Raw genomic sequence first — 13,860 nt, 5'->3', positions numbered from 1 at the left:
GACGAACCTGATCACATAGGAAGATGGCAGAGCAGTGAGGATAGCCAGAGGCAAGCCAAAACCGAAATAATAAGGCCAATTCCTTTCAATGTTGGACAAGCGCTGATGCATCTCCACCCCTGTATGTAGCAAAGAGAACAAAGTTAATAATGTGAATCTGGAGCAGCTTTCAGTCATCAGGTGGTGCTATACAATTCAATTAGCTCATTTGTGACAATCACACCAATCTGATCACTGTCATCTATATTACATATCCAGCAACTATGGAGCCTTGTAGGATACAGACTTTCATCCTCGAGCGCTGAAAGGTATATCTGAGGTGTGCTGCACCTAAGGCAACAATGGCCAAATCCCCCTGCCCCAACCACCTTGGTGGGCCTTGTGCTGGGCTGCTGAGATGGCTAGTGGCATTCCCAGTAAGGAAATACAACCACATAGACATAGACATAGACATAATGACTTGGACGAGGGAAGTGAATGTACTTTTGGCAAGTTTGCGGATCGCACAAAAATAGGTGGGAAGGCAAACTGTGAGGACAACACAAAGAGTCCACAGAGAGATATAGACAGGTTAGGTGAGTGGGTAAAAACTTGGAAGATGGAATATAATGTAGGAAAATATAAAGTTATGCACTTTGGTAGGAAGAATAAAAGAGCTGAATATTATTTAAATGGAGAAAGACTGCAGAACACTACAGCACAGAGGGATTTGGGGGTCTTTACACATTAATCACAAAAAGCAAGCACGCACGTTAGGCAGATACTTGGGAAGGCAAATGGAATGTTGTCCTTTATTTCAAAAGGAATGGAGTATAAAAATAGGAAAGTCCTGCTAAAACTATATAAGGCACTAGTTAGACCACACCTGGAATACGGTGAATAGTTTTGTCCCCTTATCGAAGGAAAGATATACTGGCATTGGAGGCAGTCCAGAAGAGGTTGATCCCAATTATGGAGGGATTTTCTTATGAGGAGAGGTTGAGTAGGTTGAACCTGTACTCACTGGAGTTTAGAAAAATGTGAGGTGGCCTGATTGAGACATATAGGATTCTCAGGACTGGGGAGATGCTGAGAGGATGTTTCCTCTTGTGGGCAAGTCTAGGACCAGAGGACATAATCTCAGAGTAAGGGTTCGTCCATTTATAGAATAATAGAATCTAGAGTGCAGGAGGCCATTCGGTCCATCTAGTTTGCAACGGCTCTTGGAAAAAGCACCCGACTTAAGCCCACACCTCCACCCTATCCCTGTAACCCAACATCACCTTTCAGACACTAAAGGGCAATTTAGCATGGCCACTCCACCTAATCTGCTAACCTTCTAATTTGACTGTGGGAGGAAATCGGAGTAGCCGGAGAAAACCCATGCAGACACGGGAGAATGTGCAGACTCCACACAGACAGTCACCCGAGGCCGGACCTGAACCCGAGACCCTGGAGCTGTGAGGCAGCAGCGCTAACCACTGTGCCACCGTGCCGCCCCAAGATAGATAGAGATGAGGGGGAATTTCTTCTCTCAGAGGGTAGTTAATCTGTAAAATTCTTCACCGCAGAGAGCTGTAGTGGCTGGGTCATTAAATATGTTCTTGGCTGAGATAGACAGGTTTTTAATCAGCAAGGGAATCAAAGATTATGGGGATACGGTAAGAAAGTAGAGTTGAGGATTATATCAGATCTCATTGAATGGCAGAGCAGACTCGATGGGCTAAGTGGCCGAACTTCTGCTCCTATGTCTTACGGTTTTAGAAGTGTTTTTTTTTAATAAACATTTTATTAAGGTATTGTTTGGTGTTATAACAACACAATAAACAATGTACATGAAACTATAAACATAGTGCAAAAGCCATCTCCCTCCCTTACAGGTCCCACCTTTATTAACTCCCTACTCTAAGCTAAACCTGCTGACGATTAATTTTCCGCAAAGAAATCGACGAACGGTTGCCACCTCCGGGCGAACCCTAACAGTGACCTCTCAAGGCGAACTTGATTTTCTCCAAACAGAAAAAGCTAGCCATGTCCGATAGCCAGGTCTCCGACTTTGGGGGCTTTGAGTCCCTCCAAGCTAATAGTATCCGTCTCCGGGGAAGCAAAGGCCTCTTTCTCCTCCTGGATTCCCGGGTCTTCCGATACCCCAAAAATCACCACCTCTGGACTCAGCGCCACCCTTGCTTTTAACACCATGGACATGACATCTGCAAAGCCCTGCCAAAATCCCCTAAGCTTCGGACATGCCCAGAACATGTGGACATGGTTCGCTGGTCCTCCTGCACATTTTGCACACCTGTCTTCCACCCCAAAGAATCTGCTCATCCGGGCCACTGTCATGTTAGCCCAGTGAACGACCTTAAATTGTATCAGGCTGAGCCTGGCACATGTTGCAGATGCATTGACTCTACTCAACTCGTCCACCCATAGACCATCCTCTATCTCTCCTCCCAGCTCCTCCTCCCACTTGCGCTTCAGCTCCTCAGTCTGCGTCTCCTCTGACCCCATAAGTTCCTTGTAAATGTCCGAGACGCTACCATCTCCTACCCACCCTCTGGAAACTACCCTGTCCTGAATCCCCCTTAGTAGTAGGAGTGGGAAGGTTGACACGTGTTTACGTAGAAAGTCCCACACCTGCAGATACCTGAATTTGTTTCCCCTCGCCAACCCAAAATTCTCCTCCAGCGCCCTCACACTCGGAAAGCTCCCCTCTATAAACATATCCCCCATCCTCTCAATCCCTGCTCTCCGCCATATCTGGAACCCCCCATCCATACTTCCCGGGGCAAACCGGTGATTATTACAGATTGGCGACCAGATCGATGCTCCCTCTGCTCCCACATGTCTCCTCCATTGCCCCCAAACTCTCAGGGCCGCCACCACCATGGGGCTGGTGGAGTACCGTGCCGGCGGGAATGGCAGAGGCGCAGTTACCAACGCCCCCAAACTGGTGCCCTTGCATGAAGCCGCCTCCAAATGCTTCCATGCCGACCCCTCCACCACCACCCACTTCCTGATCATGGCTATATTCGCCGCCCAATAATAGTTACTAAAATTTGGCAGCGCCAGCCCGCCCTCGCCCTGACTCCGCTCAAGCATTACCTTCCTTACCCGCGGGGTCTTGCCTGCCCAAACAAAGCCAGAGATCACTTTGTTGACCCGTTTACAAAAAGACTGCGGAATAAAGATGAGGAGACACTGAAACACGAACAGGAATCTCGGGAAGACCGTCATCTTCACCATATGCATATGGTTTTAGAAGTTTATTATTATTTTTTTCAATTTAAAATACCCAATTCATTTTTTTTCCATAATTAAGGGGCAATTTAGTGTGACCAATCCACCTACCCTGCACATCTTTGGGTTGTGGGGGTGAAACCCACGCAGACACGGGGAGAATGTGCAAACTCCACACAGACAGTGTTCTGGGGCCGGGTTTGAACCCGGATCCTCAGTGCCATGAGGCAGCAGTGCTAACCATTGTGCCACCGTGCTTAAAATGTTTAGCAGTTTGTGTTGCCAGTCCGAATTCAAGCGATCTCTCATGTTTCAGCAGTGAACGGAGACCCTTTTTAGAGTAGTGGTCTTGTGGAGCAGGCACCAAGCCAACTCCAGGTGGACCAATCTACATTACCCCCTCAGAACAGAACTAGGTGAGATTAAAGGGTTTGTTGCATGTTGCCAACTTGAGTTGTGAGTGTTGATTTAATGCAGGCACAGTGGTCTCCTGGAAGTTACCTGAACTCTTTTATGGGTCAGAGAGAATTTTCCCCCAGAATACTTTCCTTCTCCTGGTGAATTGCCTGATTAGTGGGGAAGGGGGGGGGGGGGGGGGGGGGGTGTGTGGATGCAGGAGCAGGAAGGGGCAGGTGAAGGTAAGCATGCAAAAACTGCATCATGGCAGTGTGGAACAGGCTCGATGAGACAAGCTGTCCCTTCCTCGTGCTTCAGGATTATGTGTGTTGAGGCACATTTTCACTCATTTGTCTCATTCGGTAGGTGTCACTGGCACAGACTTTACTCACCATTGTTGAACCATTTGTACTCAAAGCAGTAGAGAGAATACAGCATTGACATGTGGAACAGGCTGCCCAGCTGTCCGATGATTTCAATGGGAAAGTGACTCACGATTAGCCCCTGAGGAAAAGAAATGAAGTAAACGAGACGAGAGTTCCATGATAAGAATAGCATACAATAGCTAAGCTGGTACAGTCCTTGCTGAATCTCCACACTTGCATCTTCCAACAGAGGCTTTTCATAGAATCATAGAATTTACAGTGCAGAAGGAGGCCATTCGGCCCATCGAGTCTGCACCGGCTCTTAGTGACCCAAGCCGGAATCGAACCTGGGACCCTGGAGCTGTGAAGCAATTGTGCTATCCACAATGCTACCGTGCAGTCAGCAGTAGGAACCTGGACTTAATTTTCCTCAGCCTAGTTCATGGGCATTAACCTATCTGAACATCAGCTATTCTCCATGATAGACTACTCATCTGAATCAGAAGGTTACGGGTTCGTGCTCCACCTCAGAGACAGAAATCTTGGCCGACACTGCAGTAGAGGATTGAGGGAGCGTTGCCTTTCAATGCGATGTTAAACCAAAGCCTCGTCGGTCTTCTCAGGTGGATGTGAATATTTCCACTGCACTATTTTGAATAGGAGCAAAGTTTCCCTGATGTCCTGGCAAATATTTATCCCTCAACAGGGATCAATGCCAACTAAAAACAGATTAGCACGTTGCTGTTTGTGCGTACATTGGCTGCCGTAATTCCTACATTACAACAGTGCCTCATTAGTTTTTGTGTACTTTGGGATGTTCCGAGGTGAAAACCACTGTATAAATGCCAGTCTTGCTTTCATGTCCCTTACACTGTTCCAGCTGAGATCAGCTAACACCACAACTGGGACTGAATCTGAAACTTCTGATGTTTCCCTACAGTTTACTTTCACACTGGAGATTTTTATTAATTAACAGAACTATTTTTGTATTACATTTAAAAAATATATAATCCAACAAAGAGGCGGTGCTGTGAAGGAAAATTCCCTGGCCTGCTGAGGCAAAGAGGGAGAAACACTTTTTGACTCAGAGTCATGACAGCATGAAAACAGGCTTTTCAGCCCAACTTGTCCTTGCCGCCCAGATTTTAACCACTAAACTAATCCCAATTGCCCGCATTTGGCCCATAGCCCTCTATACCCAGCTTTGCCATAGAACTGTCTAAATGCTTTTTTAAAGACAAAATTGTACCTGCCTCTCCTACTGCCTCTGGCAGCTCGTACCAGCCACTCACCACCCTGTGTGTCAAAACATTGCCCCTCTGGACCCTTTTGTATCTCTCCCCTCTTACCGTAAACCTATGCCCTCTAGTTTTAGATTCCCTAAACTTTGGGAAAAGATGTTGACTATCTACCTTATCTATGCCCCTCATTATTTTATAGACCATCACTCCTAAACCTCCTACACTCCAGGGAAAAAGGTCCCAGTCTTTCCAGCCTCGCCTTATAACTCAACCATCAAGTCCCGGTAGCATCCTGGTAAATCTTTTCCGCACTCTTTCTAGTTTAATAATATCCTTTCTATAATAGGGTGACCAGAACTGTACAGTATTCAAAGTGTGGCCTTACTAATGTCTTGTACAACTTCAGCAAGACGTCCCAATTCCTGTATTTAATGTTCTGATCAATGAAACCAAGCATGCCGAATGCCTTCTTCACCACCCTGTCCAGGTGTGACTCCACTTTGGTGGAGCTATGAACCTGTACTCCTAGATCTCTTTGTTCTATAACTCTCCCCAACTCCCTACCGTTGACTGATTAGGTTGTGCCCCGATTCGATCTACCAAAATGCATCACTTCACATTTATCTAAATTAAACTCCATCTGCCATTCATCGGCCCACTGGCACAATTGATCAAGATCCCATTGCAATCCGAGATAACCTTCTTCACTGTCCACCACGCCATCAATCGTGGTGTCATCTGCAAACTTACTAACCATGCCTCCTAAATTCTCATCCAAATCATTAATATAAATAACAAATAACAGGGGATCCAGCTCTGATCCGAGGCACACCGCTGGTCACAGGCCTCCAGTTTGAAAAACAACCCTCTACAACCACCCTTTGTCTTCTGACGTCAAGTCAATTTTGTATCCAATTGGCTACCTCACCCTGGATCCTGTGAGATTTAACCTTATGCAACAACCTACCATGCGGTACCTTGTCAAAGGCCTTGCTAAAGTCCATGTAGACAACGTCGACTGCACTGCCCTCATCTACCTTCTTGGTTACCCCCTCAATCAAATTTGAGAGACATGATTTTCCACTCACAAAGCCATGCTGAGTGTCCCTCATCAGTCCTTGCCTCTCTAAACGCGTGTAGATCCTGTCTCTCAGAATATCTTCTAACAACTTACCCACCACAGACGTTAGGCTCACCGGTCTGTAGTTCCCAGGCTTTTCCCTGCAGCCCTTCTTAAACAAAGAACAAAGAAAAGTACAGCACAGGAACAGGCCCTTCGGCCCTCCAAGCCTGTGCCGACCATGCTGCCCGTCTAAACTAAAATCTTCTACACTTCTTGGGTCCGTACCCCTCTATTCCCATCCTATTCATGTATTTGTCAAGATGCCCCTTAAATGTCACTATTGTCCCGGCTTCCACCACCTCCTCCGGCAGCGAGTTCCAGGCACCCACTACCCTCTGTGTAAAAAAACTTGCCTCGTACATCTCCTCTAAACCTTGCCCCTTGCACCTTAAACCTATGCCCCCTGGTAATTGACCCCTCTACCCTGGGAAAAAGCGTCTGACTGTCCAGTCGGTCTATGCCCCATATAATTTTGGAGACCTCATCAGGTCGCCCCTCAACCTCCGTCGTTCCAATGAGAACAAACTGAGTTTATTCAACCGCTCCTCATAGCTATTGCCCTCCATACCAGGCAACATTCTGGTAAATCTCTTCTGCACCCTCTCTAAAGCCTCCACATCCTTCTGGTAGTGTGGCGACCAGAATTGAACACTATACTCCAAGTGTGGCCTAACTAAGGTTCTGTACAGCTGCAACATGAATTTTTTTGGACGCCATCCTGATCCCCGAGGTCCCAGAAGCAAACCCCCCGCCCCCCCCCCCCCCCCCACAAAGTATGACAAAACTATACAGGGCACCCCCCGGCCCAATCGCATGCATGCACAAAATGCCAGCTTGGCACCCTGGCAGTCCCGATGCCAGCTGGAAATGCCACCTGGGCACATTGGCAGAGCTAGGCTGTCTTCCCAGTGGCACTGCCAGGGTGCCAGGTTAGCACTTCCAAGGTACCTTCATCACAATGCTCAGGTGGCACCAACAGTGCCAAGGCACCCCTAGCTGGAGATTTCCAATCGCTTGGGAGACTCCCATGAGTGCCATTCTACCTGGTCCCCATTTGTGGAGACCAGTGCCGGTGAATGACACTTGCCCAAGGTCTCCAAGACCAAAGGCATAACATTTGCTACGTTCCAATCGTCAGGCACCTCACCTGTGGCTGTCAACGATTCAAACATCTCTGCTAGGGGACCCACAATTTCCTCCCTAGCCTCCCACAACGTCCTGGGATACATTTCATCAGGTCCCAGGGATTTACCTACCTTGCTGCGTTTTAAGACTTCCAGCACCTCGTTCTCTGTAATATGTACACTCCTCACGACATCACTGTTTATTTCCCCAAGTTCCCTAACATCCATGCCTTTCTCAAAAGTAAATACCGATGAGAAGTATTCATTTAGGATCTCGCCCATCTCTTGTGGATTTGCACATAGATGACCTTGTAGATCCTTAAGAGGCCCAACTCTCTCCCTCGTTACTCTTTTGCCCTTTATGTATTTGTAGAAGCTCTTTGCCTTATCTGCCAAAGCAATCTCATGTCCCCTTTTTGCCCTCCTGATTTCTCTCTTAACTCCACTCCGACAATCTCTATACTCTTCAATGGATCCACTTGATCCCAACTGCCGATGCATGTCATATGCCTCCTTCTTCTTTTTGACCAGGGCCTCAATATCCCGAGTCATCCAGGGTTCCCTACTTCTACCAGCCTTGCCCTTCACTCTAAAAGTAGTGTGCTTACCCTGAACCCTGGTTAACACACTTTTGAAAGCCTCCCACTTACCAGCTATCCCTTTGCATGCCAACAGACTCCCCCAATCAACTTTTGAAAGTTCCTGTCTAATACCATCAAAATTGGCTTTGCTCCAATTTAGAATTTGTTTTTAAATTTAGAGTACCCAATTCCTTTTTTCCAATTAAGGGGCAATTTAGCGTGACCAATCCACCTACCGTGCAAATCTTTGGGTTGTGGGGGTGGGACCCATGCAAACACGGGGAGAATGTGCGAACTCCACACGGACTGTGACCCAGGACCGGGATCGAACCTGGGTCCCCGGCGCCGTGAGGCAGCAGTGCTAACCACTGCGCCACCGTGCAGCTCGCCAATTAAAAATTTTAACTTTTGGGCCAGACCAATCATTCTCCATAGCCATCTTAAATCTAATGGATATTTGGTCACTGATCCATCACTAATACTTCTGTCATCTGCCCTTCCTTATTTCCCAAGAGGAGGTCAACTTTTGCCCTGTCTCTAGTCGGGCCATCCACATACTGAATGAGAAATTCCTCCTGAATACAAATTTCTCTCCATCCAAGCCCCTAATGTTATGGCTGTCCCAGTCAATGTTGGGAAAGTTAAAGTCCCCAACTATTACCACCTATTTTCCCTTGCAGTCATCTGCAATCTCCTTACATATTTGCTCCTCAATCTCCCGCTATTTGGGGTCCTGTAGTACAATCCTATCAAAGCGATCTCTCCCTTCTTATTTTTCAGTTCTACCCATATAGACTCAGTGGGCGAACCCTCGGATATATCCCCTCTCAGTACTGCCGTGATATTCTCCCTAATCAAAAATGCACCTCCCCCTCCTCTCTTACCTCCTGTTCTATCTTTCCTATAGCATCTGTATCCTGGAACATTGAGCTGCCAGTCCTGCCCCTCCGTTAGCCATGTTTCACTAATAGCTAGAATATCCCAGTCCCATGTACCCACCCATGCCCTGAGTTCATCTGCTTTGCCCTGTCAGCCTCTTGTATTGAAATAAATGCAGTTTAATCTAGGCTTCCCTTTCTCTCTGCCCTGCTTTCTCATTCACTGACTGCCCAGTCTGTGTTTTCCTCCTAATATTACAGCATAGGGCTCAAGTAATCCATGGGAGTCAGGTCAAAAACAAAAGAAATCAATTGGAACTGCAGCTGCTCTGCAACTTCAGCTGTAGCCTGATCCTTTTACCTTCTCATGCAGCACTGTGCTTCATACATACCTGAATGAGGAACAAGGCCTGCAGAAGCAGGTTGAACAGCATGTCTGCAATAATCTTGCTGATACTGGGGAAGGGTTGTGCTTTCCTCCCAGACACTTTAAATGCTAGGTCTGCAATGTCCTGTAACAAAAAGTGTTTTAAACAATTATTGAAAACTGCCTTAATGTTTGTTTTTGAAAGCGGGGGTGGGTAGGTAAGAGGCGTAACAGTGAGAGTATATACCTTCCCCTTCCCCCCCCCTGCTCACACTATTATTTTCTTTTAAACATATTTCCACAGGTATTTAACTTGCTCCCATGCCACTGATGAAGGGCTGGTTTAGCTCAGTGGGCTAGATGCGCAGTTGAGAGAAATGCGCAAAGTAAAGGAACAGCGATCTGCGCATGGGCAATCACTTCCTACGCTCCCCGTCACAAGCGTCGTGATGTCAGAGGCCCCGGATCACACCCACTTAAAGGGGAAATGTCCCAAAACAAGGCAAAAAAAATTTTACACCTCAAAACCAGATTCTTTCACCTGGAATGACAGCACAACGCCTGAAATTCGACCAGTAGCTGAAAGTAACCTCCGCAGAACCCTGCAACAAGCAGTAAGCACCGCCCAAAGTGATGATACAGTCCTTGAAGACTATGACTCAGATCTTGAATTCTTCTTTGGACATTGCAAGCCCAATGCCAGCTCCGACACAAAACGTGATGATATGGTCCTAGAAGACTACGACTCAGACGATGATTTCATCATTGGAGATGGCGACCCCAGTACCAAATCTGAACCGCAACGAGATGTGTTCTACAGTGAAGAATCCGACACAGACGCGGATGTGTTGTTCGGATTTGAGGATCTTCAGCCCAGCACATATGACATCCCGACTCGTGAGTGCAGGATTATGCTGCGGCCTGACACCAAGAGACAAAGAGCGGTACAAGCCTCCACAGAGAGATCGTGGACTGACTCCACGATAGAAGCAACGCAAAACTCCAGAGCGCAGTCCTTGCATGAACAAGAAGTGATGACAGTTTCCACAGAGAGACCAATGCACGATTCCACACAAGGAACGCTGCAGGACTCCACAGAGGGAGTGACACAAGCGTCCACAGCGAGCTCGTGGGCAGCCTCCGCGACAGAAGCAATGCAAGACTCCAAAGCGCAATCCTTGCATGAACAAGACCATGAGGGTCTAGCAACCTCCTCTAAGCAACCAGCAGCAGACAATGCAAGTCTGCTACACTCAAGTGAACAACAGAAAGACTATGACAGTCTGCCACGCTCATGTGTACAGCAAGCAGACTATGACAGTCCACCCAGATTATTTGAGCAACCAGAAGAAGACTCTGACGGTCTACTCAGCTGAAGTGAACGACAAGACGACACTGAGGCTCTACCCACTGTATGTGAGACAAGTGACGACGGCACCCCACTTCCCATACCAGATGTGCAACGTGACAGACCTCAGCTAGAATGTACAGAGGCACTCGACAATCACAGTAAGACTACTGGTATCTCCGGTGACACCACGTTAATTCAAACCTCATCCACTCGAGCCTCTCCACAAGCAAATGCATTCCTGACTGTTTTGACTCCGGACGTGGAGCATCAAGAAACCTCAGAAGATTCAAGTGAACCTGAAATGACTCCGGACGGGAGCATCAAGAAATCGCAGCTGACTCAAGGTGAACCTGCAGTGACTCCGGACGGGGAGCGTCAAGAAACCAAAGCTGATTCAGATGAACCAGAAAGGGCTCCAGGCGGGGAGCATCGACAAGCCAAAGCTGATTCAAGTAAGCCGGAAATGACTCCAGACGGGGAGCACCGCAAACTCAGTGACGGCACGCTCAAGGAGACAGCAGATGCCACAAAGCACACTAACACGAGTAACTGTGTGAAGGACTCGTATTATTCACAGAGTGTGGTCCTTGAGCGCAGCAAACACGGCAACAAAACCAACCACCACAACAACAACAACATCAAAGACAAGAGCAAGAAACGTACCAAAGGCAACAACGTCGACAACAAGCACGACAAAAACAACACCAATGGAACTACGACTGGTACAACTCTGCAAATGAGGGACACTGTTACTGCTCAGCTCGGTACAATGACATACCATGGCAGGACGATGCATCTTACCAATTCACGTTTGCTGCACTACCAACAGGCAACCTGGCTTTCAGGCCAGATGCAATCAAGAATTACTACCACAAGCATCGAAAGAAAAAAAAAAAAAAAAGAGTCCAAATCCGACAACGAAGTGATTTGACCACTTTTTGGTTCCTTCAGCACAGGGACACTGATGGCGTTTACAATGCAATGCCACCATCAACATCACCAACTCACCAACCAAACAAGAAAGCCACGCGACCATAATAATTAAATAACTTTGAACTCATGCATATGATTTGGACTTATTGTTCAATGATCACTGTTATCATAACTTGTACAGAGTATCACTCATATACCTAATTTGTTCAATTTTCTTTAACACTGTACAGAAAATATGTAACACGAAAAAAGGGGGGATGTGGTGATGTACATCACTGTAAGTACACAAAGTGTTAATGTACATACACTACACCTAGCTAGACACTAGAGGGAACACCAGAGACATGACACACAGGCAGTCAACCAATAGGTCAGTAAGATAAGACACGACCAATGGGCAGTCACGATACACACAGAGGTGACACTACCACAGGAGGGCATTACACCAACCCATATAAAAGGACACATCACACATGCTCAGTCTCTTTCCAGTGGAGACACTCAATGAATACAGACACAGGGTTGATTGAACATCACACCCACCACGTGGATTGTAGCAGACTGGTTTGTCAGTCCGAGTAGCTATAGCAGGATTAACAGTAGCGTCAAATCCAAGTAGGAGAATTGTTAATAGTTTAATAAATGTGTTAAATCTATCTCCAAGTCTGAACCTTCCTTTGACAGAGTGCACATCAAGGAAGTAGCTTATGCTACGTCAAGAGCATAACAAAACACTAGACAGTTGGTTTGTGATCCAGAATAAGGCTAGCAGCGTGGGTTCAATTCCCGTACCAGCTGAGAATTCTGAATACTCCCTCTGTGTACCCAAACAGGCGCCGGAATGTGGTGACTACGGGCGTTTTCACATTAACTTCATTGCAGTGTTAATGTAAGTCTACTTGTGACAATAAAGGTTATTTATTTATTTAAGGGCATGCAACCTTAAAACAACCAGTGTGCATTTTCAGTTTTTCCTTGCTATTTCTCTGCCAATGTCACTATGACCTGGGGGCTTGGTTTATGGCTGTAGCCTGCCGTGTGTCTGCCATGTGTTTGCAGTGTGCCTGCTGCAGGAACTGCTTAACCCGCCAACTATTTTGATTGAAAGAATTAAACTAAATTAAGCAAACTGAGGGACAAAGTAAAACGGACAGCCGCTTAAAGGGATACTGCTTAAACAAAAACAAGGGGCAAAAGAAGCTTAAAAAAATCAATCCAAAATGTGATTGATAAGGTCAATAAAGCACCTCAGACCCTGCAGTGCCCACTGAGAAAGGGAGGCTCCCTAATTCTACATACTGCCTGGTATAAAATGGTTAAGATTGGGAACTCAGTAAAATCATGGAATCTGTGGAGATCTTCACTGAAGGATCAAGCAATGTGACATAATTGCTGTAAACAGGGACTTCCGGTGGCGGCTATGAGGGAGTAAGTCGCACGTTTGGTGGCTCCCGTTCTGGCTGGACGTTTGGACCTTTTTCCACGACTTTTTCATGGTTTTGAGTTTTGGCTTTGAAGGCGTAGACGATTAGGCTCTGGATCCACACAGTGGTGCATGGAACGGAGAACCCCAAGGGACCGAAAACGAAGAAATAAAAGGATAAGCAAGGGCTGGGTGGAGGTGGCAGCTGGAGACAACATGGCTGATGTTCGGACCCCTGCTGCAACGGCCCAGCCATCGACGGAGGAACTGATGCAGGTCATCCAGGAGGGCTTTGCCAGGCAGAAACGGGACTGTCTTGACCCGATAAAGGAGTCGATCGATCGGCTGGAGCGCAGGCTGGATACCCAGGATCAGACGATTCAGAAGTTGGAGAAAGCGCTGGCGGACCAGGAGGAGCACCAAACGGTGGTCGAACTGGAGGTGGGGATGCTGAAGGATCAGCAAAAGAGGCTGCTGAAGAAGGTGGAAGATCTGGAGAACAGAGCTCGCCGGCAGAACCTAAGAATTGTCGGTCTCCCTGAGGGGGCTGATGCTGGCACGTTTGAGGCGAGTTCCAGAAGCTTCTGGGGGAGGGGGATTTTCCCCGACCGTTGGAGGTGGACAGGGCGTACAGGGCGATGGCGAGGAAGCCGCGGCCAGGGGACCCCCCCCCCCAAGAGCGATGGTGGTCCGGTTCCACAGATTTTTGGATAAGGAGTGTGTTCTCCAGTGGGCTAAGCGTACTAGGAGCTACAAATGGGACAATAGCATATTGCGTGTCTATAAGGACCTGAGCGCGGAGGTGGCCAGGAGGGGAGGCTTCAAGCAAGTGAAGGAGATCCTGTTTAAGAAGAAGGTG

The 13,860-nt window shown here is 47.4% G+C and overlaps 1 protein-coding gene across 2 annotated transcripts in view; it reads right to left on the bottom strand.

The window, feature by feature from the left end:
* Positions 1-13,860, bottom strand: part of ei24 (EI24 autophagy associated transmembrane protein) — a 67,239-nt gene that overhangs the window by 12,477 nt on the left and 40,902 nt on the right. For both annotated transcript variants that reach the window (XM_072486764.1, XM_072486763.1), the window contains 3 exons: positions 9,320-9,439; positions 4,008-4,119; positions 8-119 (listed from right to left, as the gene is read on the bottom strand). In XM_072486764.1, the coding sequence (XP_072342865.1) occupies positions 8-119; positions 4,008-4,119; positions 9,320-9,439 (344 nt within the window). The remainder of the gene's footprint in view (positions 1-7; positions 120-4,007; positions 4,120-9,319; positions 9,440-13,860) is intronic.

Source organism: Scyliorhinus torazame, chromosome 21 (assembly GCF_047496885.1).
Source record: "Scyliorhinus torazame isolate Kashiwa2021f chromosome 21, sScyTor2.1, whole genome shotgun sequence".
In the NCBI taxonomy this organism is placed as follows: domain Eukaryota; kingdom Metazoa; phylum Chordata; class Chondrichthyes; order Carcharhiniformes; family Scyliorhinidae; genus Scyliorhinus; species Scyliorhinus torazame.
The sequence above is the reverse complement of the archived record's forward strand: the minus strand, read 5'-3'. Positions and strand labels throughout refer to the sequence as shown.